Here is a 12272-nt window from a genome sequence, read left to right on the forward strand (position 1 = left end):
TTTGCAGAGAATACACAAAAACATTTAAGTCTATTAGGAACATATTTCTAGGCAGTGTTCACAAATATTTAAGGGCAGAAAGAGTGATCTTTAGGACCAGACATTTCCACAAATCAACATGATTACTTAGATGACATTGTATTACTCTGTGGCATCAAATGCAAGCCTAAAAAACCACTCTGGTGTCTTCCCTGCCCTAGCAAAAGTTTTTCTGATTTTCTCTTGAAAGTAAATAGAAACACTTTTCACATCAACAAATCTCCCATTTGAGTAAATGTCTCTGTTTTGCTTGGTTTTTCTCCTTTTTTGTTAACGTATGTATGCATTTCAATACATAAGAGTGTTAGCAAAATTTTTACAGAATAACTGACTTCACTGTGTAACAGAACCTTTGGAAACATCGTTTACACAAACACCATAGGAAATGAAGACAGTCAACTCTCAGCTATTCAGGAAGTGATCACCTGAAGAATATGCTCAGGAAATTCTCACTCTCCAACCACCAGCCTTCCTGATCATGCCACTGCTCATTCACAGACTGAGAAGCAATTGGAAATGAAATGACACGCCTATCAGTGTGCACGTCACTCATAGCTCGGTGGGAGGAAGTCCAAAACGTCTGATGACAAGGAGGTTTGGGGCTCACCTGTGAATTTGATACCTCAATGGAGAGTTGACAGTCACTCATCTATAGGAAATACAGTACACTGACCTTGGTCAGAATCAAACTAATTTAAGGCAATACTGCTCCTCACAGACGTTGCTGACCTAAGTGTAAGTCTCATAAGAGAAATGACTCTGTACAAGTGAGGGTTTCCTTCTTTACCCTTCTGTTCTTGACTTCTCCAGAAATAAATCTACCATTTCTAATGAGAGTTAAACAGCAGGAGCAACAGCAGCCTCAACTCTTCCCTTTGATAATCTTATGTACCACCAGGGATGAAAGAGACTCTTCCTGGAGAACCCTGGGTGACACTGCACCCCGCACAGCACTATCAGGACAGTCTCTGGTGTGCTTCTCCCTGCCCAGCTGACCTACAACAGACGAGGGAGAAAAAAGATCCTATCACCAGGAAGACCAGCAGTTATGGCTTTAAGACACAGGCACCACCGGATAGAAGGAAAAATGGGATCACTTTATCTAATCACTTCTCTGACTCTGAGCTGTAAGCAGTAGACAAAGTATTATTACAAATGTTCTTTTTTTTTTTTTCCTTTTTGCTCAAACAGCAGGTTTTGATTCTTGTATGTTTGGTTCCAAAAAACTGATGTTATCAGAATATGACACACTATGTAACAGTGAGATCTACCTGAAGGTTCCGTTTCTACATTAAAGTCCCCAACACAAACCAAAGGGAAATGAGGCTTTGAGAGCAAGTTCTGTTTTGTTCCCAGTTCTTCAGAAAGCTGCTGACATGGCAGTCTCGTGCCTTTAATAGGCTGAGGACATTACAATCACCAGTTACTTTTCAAGAAAATAAACACTGAATAAATGAATAATCTCCCCCAACATGATTTTTATATAAAGGCAACACTCATTAAAAATCAAGGCCCTAAAATGTTAACCACTCATGTGGTAAACTAAATGCACCATATTATACCAGGGGTTTCTAAAGAGCAATTTGGCACAAGACAAAATTCAGAGAATATCTGACAGAATTAAAGAAAAATAATTATCAATTATTTAATAAAACTAATAAACATTAGTTTTATACTAAAAAGTCCCGACATTATGCGAAAGGTATGAACAAAGTCAGCAACGGATTTATTCATCATCCAGTTCTGCTGCAGGCCACGCAAAGAAAAAAGGGAGAACAGGTCTGGTTGCTAATTTTCTCAAGTGAGTTCAGTGGAGCACAAGGCCCAAGGTTTTGCTTTTTGGAATATGTTGATCTAGATACAAGCGGCCACTGCTATTCTAGAAAGGTTTTCCTCTTGGGAGCATCTATCCCTATCTTTTCCACTTCAGATGTTTCCCTATGATCAAAACCCATGAAGTCTTTTCTGCAGTTCGTCTGCTGCTGGTTATTGTAAATTCACTTGATAAATATTAAGTCACTGTGTGCAAAGTCACCTTCTAAAAATCTCAATGTCATTTTAAAGCATGTGAAGCAATCGTCTAGTCGCCCAATAAAATTATGTCTAACAACAATTTGACAATACAGTCACATTTTTTTCAACTCAGAACATTTAAACTGACCCTTTTCTAACCTTGCTTCCAGGTGATGACTTACAAAAAGTTAGGTTGGGGCGATGGGGTGTCCATGTCCAGCAGCCTCATGATAAGGTTCCACAACACACTGTGCTCATTCAGTAACGCTGATGTTAATGGGGTCTGGCCCCTGGGAGAACAGAGGTATGGAAACAGGAAGATTTTCCAAGGCCAGAACGATTACTTTACATCACAACATTAAAGCATAATACACTGTGGATCTAAAATTTAAACTGTGTGTGTTCCAGCAGTAGGAAAAGAAATAAAATAAATGCTTCCATATTTATATAAAAATGACAAGTGGAAAGCAGAGAACACAGTGAAGATGTTTGGCAGTTTCTTAAAATAAAGTGCTAGTTGCCTCTAAATGGGGCTTCTCAGGTGGCGCAGTGGTAAAGAATCCACCTGCAATGCAGGAGACCCAGGTTCGATCCCTGGGTTGGAAAGATCCCCTGGAGTAAGAAATGGCAACCCACTTCAGTATTCTTGCCTGGAAAATTCCATGGACACACACAGTTGCTTCTACAGTCTCAAAATTAACAATAATTAACAATTAAACTATTTGAATGAGATTAAGAGGAATTCAACTGGTTGTTTGATGTGTCTTCTTATTCACAGGAAAAGAATTACTCTGATACTCCTTAAAAAGTGTTTGCTTTACAAAAAAAAATTAAATTAAAATATTTAAAAACTTTGATCTTTTAAAAACATTAAAAAAAATAACAAATTTTCAATACAGATGCTGAATTGTGTGTAACGAGGGAAATACTACCCTTGGTCACTTACTAACAGAGCTGAAACACTAACATCCTGGTTATGTGTAAAGTGACCTGATATTTTTTGAGTAAAATACACCCAGTTAGCATTTTGCAGTAATAAATATGATTGCATGAAGTAGTACATGAGAGGATAAATGGAGAATTTGAAAAGAACTGATCATTGTATGAGATAGAAAAATAAACATTTATAAAATAAAAATATGGCAAATGATGTTGCCCATTTGCCTGATTTTCAAATAAAAATACATTGTTTTTCTTTTCTTTAAAGCTACCATAAAAAACTTTTAAAAACATGAAGCAAATCACAGGGCAGACAAAGAAAAATATAGCATTACTATGAATCAAAAGGTCTAACCTTTGATATTGAAAACATCTTCTGGAATTTGATTTAAGGTTAGGACCTCCATTTGGTCTCCTCTTGTCTATTTAACCACCCGCTCCAGTGTTCTTGCCTGGAGAATCCCAGGGACGGTGGAGCCTGATGGGCTGCCGTCTATGGGGTCGCACAGAGTCGGACACGACTGAAGCGACTTAGCAGCAGCAGCAGTCTACTTAACTGAAGATTTTTCTTCCTCAGTCATTTCATCCTGGACATGCAAAGTTCTGTTCTTTTTCCTTTCCCTATTTCTCCAAAATGACTATAACCTTAAGGATTTTATTTCTAGATTATTATTTTCTCAAAACTTAACTCTTAAGTATCCTTTACTTAAGTTCATACAATCCAAAAACTATGAAACTAAAGCTATTCCTCAAAATGAAAAACCCAAATCCTCTGAGAAGCTAGTCTAAAAAACTTCATGAATACTGCCCAACTAGAAAGACTATTTCAAAAGATAAGGCAAACAGAAGGCAGTTCCCAGCCAGAAAGGAATGGATTAACAACTTTTTTCTCAAGTATAAATATGCTGAATATACAGCATGACTGATATTTATGTTAACTAACTGGTATAGAAAAAGAAGCATTTCCATGAGGCTAGAAGATTAACAAAATTCCAGATTTCCTGAAGAGAGGTTTAAGGTCTGGCACAAAGGAATCCAGCGCCCATGTGTCACTAACGTATGTGCAGGATCGAATACTTGGATGAAGAACTTTATCAACTTCAAGTCCAATTAATCTGCTTATTGACAGATACACAAAATTTTTTTGAGAGGTTGCCAACCAATGCTGCTATGTTTTATATGCAAGAGGAAAAATTCAATCTTACAGCCAGAGAAAATGACAGCATCATTACTTACATAAACATCTTTCCAATTCTAATTCCCTTGGCTTTATATGTAAATGTAAAATAAGAGAAGGGATACAAAATTTTTCATCTTTAATTGATCTTGCAGACTTGAGTTAAAACTTCTTAGAATTAAATTTTTGCCAATAAATACTAAAAAATGGTTCAATGCACAGAGGCTTCAGCATTCTTGCTAATGAGGAGGCAATGGCAGAGACAGTGTTAGTTAATGACATCTAGGCCAATTTTCCCAGGAGGATACGTAAAGATACATAAAACCTCTACAGTCTTTATAGTCAGTTACATATTCAACTGTTCCTTTTTATTTTTCTTTTTAAATACTTTATGGTTGTGATTTTTTTCTTTCCCTGAATAGCAAAAAAAAAAAAAAAAAAAAAAAAGTCTCTTATCTTTTAATATATCATACACTGATGCACCAAAAAAGCTATTTCTTATATTCTTTTATTCTGCATTGCATCCAAACATTGTTTTACTTTGATCATTACCTCCACAAAATCCTAATTGCTAAGTAAAGCCTATTCATTAAATATCAATACCATACCTAATGAAAATGGCATTTTATAGAGCTCTTAGATACTATACCCCTGGAAGCATATGCTGCATAGAGACGGCCAATATTCAGAAGCTAGATTTTCTTGTACTGCCCAAGTGATCAGGAATAACCAAAATATTTTAAATGAATGAAAATTATTCATGGTCCAAAAAACACTTGAGGATAAATCTCAGGAATACAAAATAGAGGAAGAAAAAAATAAGCGTGGAATGTGTTCTGTATTATCCAGTAATTTTGCTACAGTGAGTCCGTTTTCAAGGCAGATTCCTAGGTTTTTACGGTTTATAATGGAAACCTGAGGAGAGAAGGAAAAAGGAAGAAAAACGATTAAGGAAAAAATCTCTGAGACACTGTTTTTCTCCCTGTTCAAATAAAACAATGTTATCTATATTTCTATGCATTTCAAATGGTTCACGTGTTTTGTTTGTTCTTGGTTGTAAGCACACAAATTGGCTCTCCGTATCTGTGGGTTCTCCATCCAGCATGGATTGAAAATATTCAGAAAAAAAAATCCCAGAAAGTTCAAGTTTTGAATTTGACATATGTTTGAAGTATTTACAGAGCATTTACATTGTATTATACATTATTAATATAAGTAATCTAGAGATGATTTAAAGTTTAGGGGAGGGTGTATGTAGGTCATATATAAATACTACGACATTTTATATAAGGGGCTTAAGAATCCGGGGATTTTGAAATCCTCGGGAATTCTGGAACCAATCTGCTGCAGAAAGGTACCTAGGGAAACTGTACTTATATTCATAATCAATGTGTTGGTTTAGTATTATGTATAAAATGTATGGCAAGGACAGGAATGCACCTCCTAAAAGAAATGCTTGTATATATTTGAGAAAGAAATAAACAAGGGATGCTGAAAAGGTTACCAACTGATGAAAATCGTAGTGTATGGGTTGTTTTGCTAATCTTTTTTTGTCTTATTCTCAACATTGGATAAATGGCAGAATGATAGGGGAGCAGGAGAAGGAGAGCTTTTTATTATTTTTATTTTTAATTGGAGGATAATAAGGAGAGATTAAAAAAAAATACAATGCCTGGAAAAACGTGTCCTCAAAATTCTAATTTAATGGGTCTGGAGCGGCACCTGTGCATTGGTATCTTGTATATCATTGCAGACGCGAAACTTTAAGTAAGCTTGGAAAGGTAATCGTTAGATTTGGGAAAAGATAATGAAAACATCGCCTAAGAAGTCTTCAAAAAACATAAAAAATAAAAAACATCAACCAATAAGACCTAATATTTGTGAAGTCTATGGCAATCTGCTTTCATGTATTTTACTTATATAATCCTGGCAATGCTGACACCACTAAAATCACCTATATTTTTAGAAGAGCAAATTAATGAGAAACTACATTTTCATTATCTGATTTTATGACTGTCATAAAATTACACATTAAGTCAATGCCCATCGTTGCTAAAGGAGACAGACCTGATTATTCCTTTCATTTTAAAGATCTGGTCCAACTTAGATCTCATGTTCTTTCCTCATTTTCTTTGCCCCATTTTTCTTATGTGTGATGTGTATCTGTGTACTTTAATCTAATTAAGAGAGAGTCATGGGCAGATGGGAAACAATAGCCAGGACAGTAAAAGTCCAATAGATCTAAATGGGGGACATAGCTACCCATTAAGAATCTGATAAAAGCTATGAACTCTCCCTGGAGAATATGCAAATAAATACTGTTGACCCCTGAACAATGCAGAGGGGGTTAGAGGCACTGACCCTTTGCATAGCTGAAAACCCATGTACAATTTACAGAGGCCCTCTGTGTATTTGTTTGCTGGCTCAACCAACATGGATGGTGTAGTACTACAGTATTCACTATAGAAGAATTTCTTCACAGGAAGAAAAAAAAAATCCATGTATAAAGTGGACACTTGAGCAGTTCAAAACTGTGTTGTTCAAAGCTCAACTAAAGTGCACACAGAAAACCTTCCATTCAATTTAAGGTGTCTGCTTTCTGTTTTTAAATCATTTTTTGTTTTTTAATAAATGAAGAATAAAAGTTATGACCAACCTAGATAGCACATTAAAAAGCAGAGACATTACTTTGCCAACAAAGGTCCGTCTAGTCAAGGCTATGGTTTTTCCAGTGGTCATGTATGGATGTGAGAGTTGGACTATAAAGAAAGCTGGGTGCAGAAGAATTGGCGCTTTTGAACTGTGGTGTTGGAGAAGACTCTTGAGAGTCCCTTGGACTCCAAAGAGATCCAACCAGTCCATCCTAAAGGAGATCAGTCCTGGGTGCTCATTGGTAGGACTGCTGTTGAAGCTGAAACTCCAATACTTTGGTCACCTAATGCGGAGAGCCAACTCATTTGAAAAGACCCTGATGTTGGGAAAGATTGAGGGCGGAGGAGAAGGAGACAACAGAGGATGAGATGGCTGGATGGCATCACCGACTCAATGGACATGGGTTTGGGTGAACTCCGGGAGTTGGTGATGGACAGGGAGGCCTGGCGTGCTGCGGTTCATGGGGTCGCAAAGAGTCAGACATGACTGAGCGACTGAACTGAACTGAACATAATGATCTTCTCCAGTGGATCTTCCCAACCCAGTAATAGAACCATGGTCTCCCATATTACAGGCAGATTCTTCACCAACAGAACTATCAGGGAAGCCCTCTAATAAATGAAGAGTAATATAATGATTTGCTCAGAAGAAGACTAACTTATTTTTCCACTCTAGTGATCTATAATATAGCACCTGGCTTTTCCACTATAGCATGGCAATTATTAAAAAAGATCTTACAGCTGACCATATACATTTGTCTTACCTTTATGAGAAGACTCTGACTTTGAGTAGTGACGTGTGGAATTATGCTGGTTTCCAGAAGGAGTGAAATCCAAACCCTCAGCATCTGTCATGGGAGGTGGTGGTGGCCTAAGAAAAGTCAAGATTTAAAGAGATACTCTACGTAGTGATGACTACGATTCCAGCCCTCACTGGATCACTTAGAAAACATAGTTTCAGTGGAGAAGCAAAGCCAGAATATTTCAGAATCCTCATGGTAGTTCCTAGCCAGTTGTATAACCTTGGGTAAGTTATTTAACTTGTTTCTTTGTTTTGATGCATATAATTCAATAAAAACAAGTATCTTCTGAGGCACTGGGTGGGCTTCCAGGTGGCTCAGACAATAAAGTATCTGCCTGCAATGCGGTAGACCTGGGTTCAATCCTGGGTCAGGAAGATCCCCTGGAGAAGGAAATGGAAATCCACTCCAGTATTCTTGCCTGGAAAATCTCATGGTCAGAGGAGCCTGGCGAGCTACAGTCCAAGATGGCAAAGAGTCGGACACGACTGAGCGACTAATACATTCATATTCATTCACTGTGCTAAGAGATAGATAAACATTAATGAGATATGATCACTGCCATTAATGAGAAATACATTTTGTTTTCGCAGGTTTCATCAAGCAAAAGAGAAAGAAAGGAAAAGACAGATGGGGGAAGAAAGTAATTAAGGGAGAGAAGGCAGCAGCTAAGAAGGGAGGGAGATGGGACATTGGTCAACACAGGAAATTTAGAGCAAAGTTCGTTAAACCACTAGGTGGCAGAGTAGAGCTTAGAGAAGGAAAGGACAGTTTTAACACATGTGCAACTTCCTGTCAAAACAAGTCAACTGTAAAAAAATATATAGGAAATTTTTAACACTCCAAACTTTTATTATTTTAATTATATAACTGATTTTTTCAGACACTTGGCATTGATAAGGCTGTAAAACAAAATCTCTCATTTTTTTGGTGTTTCCCAAAGGTGTGCTCAGATTGTGTGTTAAGAGCATGGAATCCTTTGTTTATAAATATTAGAAATTAAATAAGTGTTTTTCTTTCATTATTCACAGACATTTAGAACATTTGCCTTTAAAAAGTAACATAAGTCTTGGCAGGTAAAGTTGAGACAAAGCAATCTGACTCCAGAATTAAGAATGTTAACTAAAGAAGTAACTTACACTCAAGAAAACACGATTTGTAATCAGGGTGGCAGGACCTATATTTTACTCTTTTTATTACCCTCATTAGATGACCAAATACTGGAGAAACACAAGCTAACTGGTACTATCAGAAAAACTCATCACCAAGGAAAGGGATGCTGAAGTGTTGAACAAAGTTTAGGATGTCAACAAATCCATGAGGATAAACAAATCAATCTAGGATGCCCTCAGTTATCTGGTGTGTTGTTTTATTAATTTTTTGCTTATGTGGAGAACAAATCTTGGGTTAATGCTTCCAGGGGTCCTACCAAATTATTTGTCGCACTGGAGACAGTTATTTCAGTTAGGGGTATTTAAATCCAAAGTTGGAAAAATCTTGCTAACTAATTGTTTTATAGTTTCTGATGTATTAGGATTACCTGTTTCCAACTGTTCTTATGAAACGATTTATATCTTTAAGCTAGTGATAAAACCAAATATACTTCAGAATTCACTCAAAATTCATTTCTTCAAGAAGCCTTCTCAGACACCCAGACTAGGTTAAATGTCTCCTTATGCTCTTCTAACAACCTGCATTTTTCATCCTTAGCATTTAACACAATCATAGTAGTTAGTTGTATAATTGTCTGTTTAGATTATAAATTTCATAAGAGCAAGAAAATTTTTGTTGACTGCCACTTACTCTGGGTCTGGGCAGTTACTATGGAACTCAATAAATACTGGACAAATGAATAAGTGGAGAAAAATATATTGCATATTCATAAGAACACTGTGGGAACCAAATGATATTTATAAAATTCTTAAGTTTTTCTAAGGGAAAATACAAAATCAAAATACCAGGTAGCATTATTAACATAAAATCTTAAACTGTTAAAACAGTTTAGAACTTAGGTTAAACTTTTTCCAATTACAAAGAATTGGAATTAATTCAGATTGCCAACTAGTTTTCTGTTTTTCAGAGTAGAAATCTTTAATGGACAATGAAAATGACTTTTAACCACGACTGTTACAAGCTCTACATGAGAATCTGTTTCCCCTGTACCACTATTAGTACTACAGTGAAGTAAACACCTTGAACTAGCACCAAGTTTCTCAATCCTGGAAACCATCTCTTTCTGTACAAATGGTTAACTCATCTTCCACCATGATTAAATGTGAAAGAGGAAACCACAGAATCTAACGTTAACAAAGCATACGTTCTAACATTAACTGTACAACTTATCTATAATAAGATCGTAAGCTATAAGTTTTAACTATAAAAACACAGGTTTCATAAAATTCTTATTCATTTTGTTTTGCCATATATATAGTCTTTCTGCAAAGAAAGATATTTTTTTCTTTTAGTATTTTATTTTTGATTAAAAAGTAAAATTTTTATTTTAATCGTTAAAGACAAATATTCCTCTTAAGTCAAAAAATGACTTCAGTTTTACTAGTCATAGGCCACTTTTCACTGATTTACAATGGCCAGTTTTAACACAGGATCATTTGATTATTTGTTTTCAATATATCAAATATTTTTAAGAGAACCCATTACATTTCAGAAAGTTGTTTTCAATTTAAATCCTTTAAATAGACGTTTCAGACTGTTCTATCACATGCTGTCAAAAATACTGGTGTTCTAAAAAGTCAAGGACTTCAAAGGCTGCAAAATAACTCTAAAGATGATTTTAATTCCCTTTATTTAAAAAAAAAAAGGCTTAATAAGCAACACCTACCTATTTATCTACTGAAAACAGATTAGTTCTTATTTTACTTGGATGTTGTACAGGGATATAAATAAAGCTGAACTAAACCTAAAATTTGCTTTAAAAGACATTTGGCGTGTGTGTAACTAAAAGCTATAAGCAGCAGCAAGTGTACACAATTAGAGAAGGCAATGGCACCCCACTCCAGTACTCTCGCCTGGAAAATCCCATGGATGGAGGAGCCTGGTGGGCTGCAGTCCATAGGGTCGCTAGGAGTCGGACACGACTGAGCAACTTCACTTTGACTTTTCACTTTCATGCATTGGAGAAGGAAATGGCAACCCACTCCAGTGTTCTTGCCTGGAGAATCCCAGGGACGGGGGAGCCTAGTGGGCTGCCATCTCTGGGGTCGCACAGAGTTGGACACGACTGAAGCAACTTAGCAGCAGCAGCAGCAAACAAAGTACACTACTGTGCCCTAAAAGTCTTACAATTATCTTCTGAAAGCCCGTGGGTTTAAAAATAGAGTATGGCTTTTCAAGAACACTAAATATACTCTATTTAAGGAAATAAGTCTAGTAGTTAAAGCGTGAGCAATGAGTGACAACAAGAGTGTATATTTTTTAATGTCATAAAACTTATACTTTATAATTAGTAAATATATTATTAATAATCAGGACCAAAATACTGTATAAAGTTTCAATAATTTAGAGTTTTCAAATGTTAGATTTAGTGTTACTTTTGTCTTTTTGTATTTAACATTCGCTCTTCCTCTTCCCATCAGTTTTCCCTTGAAAAGCAACAGAAAGCAATAAAGAAAAAATAAAGGTTGCTTCCCAAAGACTTAAATGTTGACAATTTGCAGTGGAAAAGTAGCAGTTCCTCCATAACCATGACCCCAGACTGCCTGAGAGAAGTTAGAAAGTATACATATGCTGTAGCCACAGCTACCTGTTGTTGTGGGATGAAGAACAGTCTGCAATGCCTGAAATGAGCATTTGCCTAGGACACTGAGACTCACATGGAAATGAATTTAGACATGTGTAAATGTCATGCACACACCCGTGTGATCATGGAACTCAGTGAACATTTAAAACCTGAGATTTTACTTACGAAAATGGTTAAATCTCATCCCTTCTTAGCTGAGGGCAGTCAATTCAGTGACTCCAGAGATAAGAACTGGTCCTAACAAAAAAGTGCATCTCTCCTTACCTCAGCTTCTGTAAAATTCCCCATTTTCCTGACTTGACTTGTTCAACACAATTTAAAACAGAAAACAAAGCTTAAAAATAATCCTGCAAGACTTGATACCACCTCACAACTGCAGATTTCTGGATCTCCTCTCCAATGAACAAACACTCTTTTCAGGCAGCCAATATCTCTTGCTCACCCCAAGGTCAAGATCCACACTCCCCTTTTCAGGTGTCATCTTACCGTGCTGGTCTGTCATTCTTAGAACGGTGAGGCTCATCACTCTCTTTTGACTTTGAGTGGGCTGATTTAGCTGTTTTGGGCTAAGGGGGAAAGAAAACACACACACACACACACACAGAAAACAGCAAACAGAGAAAGATTAGATTTATAGATTATCTAAATAATGTCAAACTCTCCTTTCATAATTTTAGGTTACTTACGCCTAGCTTAGCAACATAAAATATTTTTAAACAGTCACTTAGAGACCAGAAAATTGTAGTTATGAAAGAGTGTTACAGGTTATCAGTACAACCAGATGAGTGGACTAAACCCTCACAAACAGGCTCTACCACAGAGATGCGCTTGGTCACCCATTAGTAACAAGGCAGCTGCATGGCAGCTGACAAGAACTGTAACTGAGCATGAATCTC

At 36.5% G+C, this 12272-nt stretch overlaps 1 protein-coding gene across 2 annotated transcripts in view; it reads right to left on the reverse strand.

Moving 5' to 3' along the window:
• Window positions 1-1197: 1197 nt before the first annotated feature.
• CCDC50 (coiled-coil domain containing 50) overlaps window positions 1198-12272 on the reverse strand; it is an 83425-nt gene continuing 72350 nt past the window's right edge. For both annotated transcript variants that reach the window (XM_070371790.1, XM_005901192.2), the window contains 3 exons: window positions 11863-11942; window positions 7584-7690; window positions 1198-5083 (listed from right to left, as the gene is read on the reverse strand). In XM_070371790.1, the coding sequence (XP_070227891.1) occupies window positions 5064-5083; window positions 7584-7690; window positions 11863-11942 (207 nt within the window). In that variant the 3' untranslated portion in view covers window positions 1198-5063. The remainder of the gene's footprint in view (window positions 5084-7583; window positions 7691-11862; window positions 11943-12272) is intronic.

The sequence above is a fragment of the Bos mutus genome, chromosome 1, assembly GCF_027580195.1.
Source record: "Bos mutus isolate GX-2022 chromosome 1, NWIPB_WYAK_1.1, whole genome shotgun sequence".
In the NCBI taxonomy this organism is placed as follows: domain Eukaryota; kingdom Metazoa; phylum Chordata; class Mammalia; order Artiodactyla; family Bovidae; genus Bos; species Bos mutus.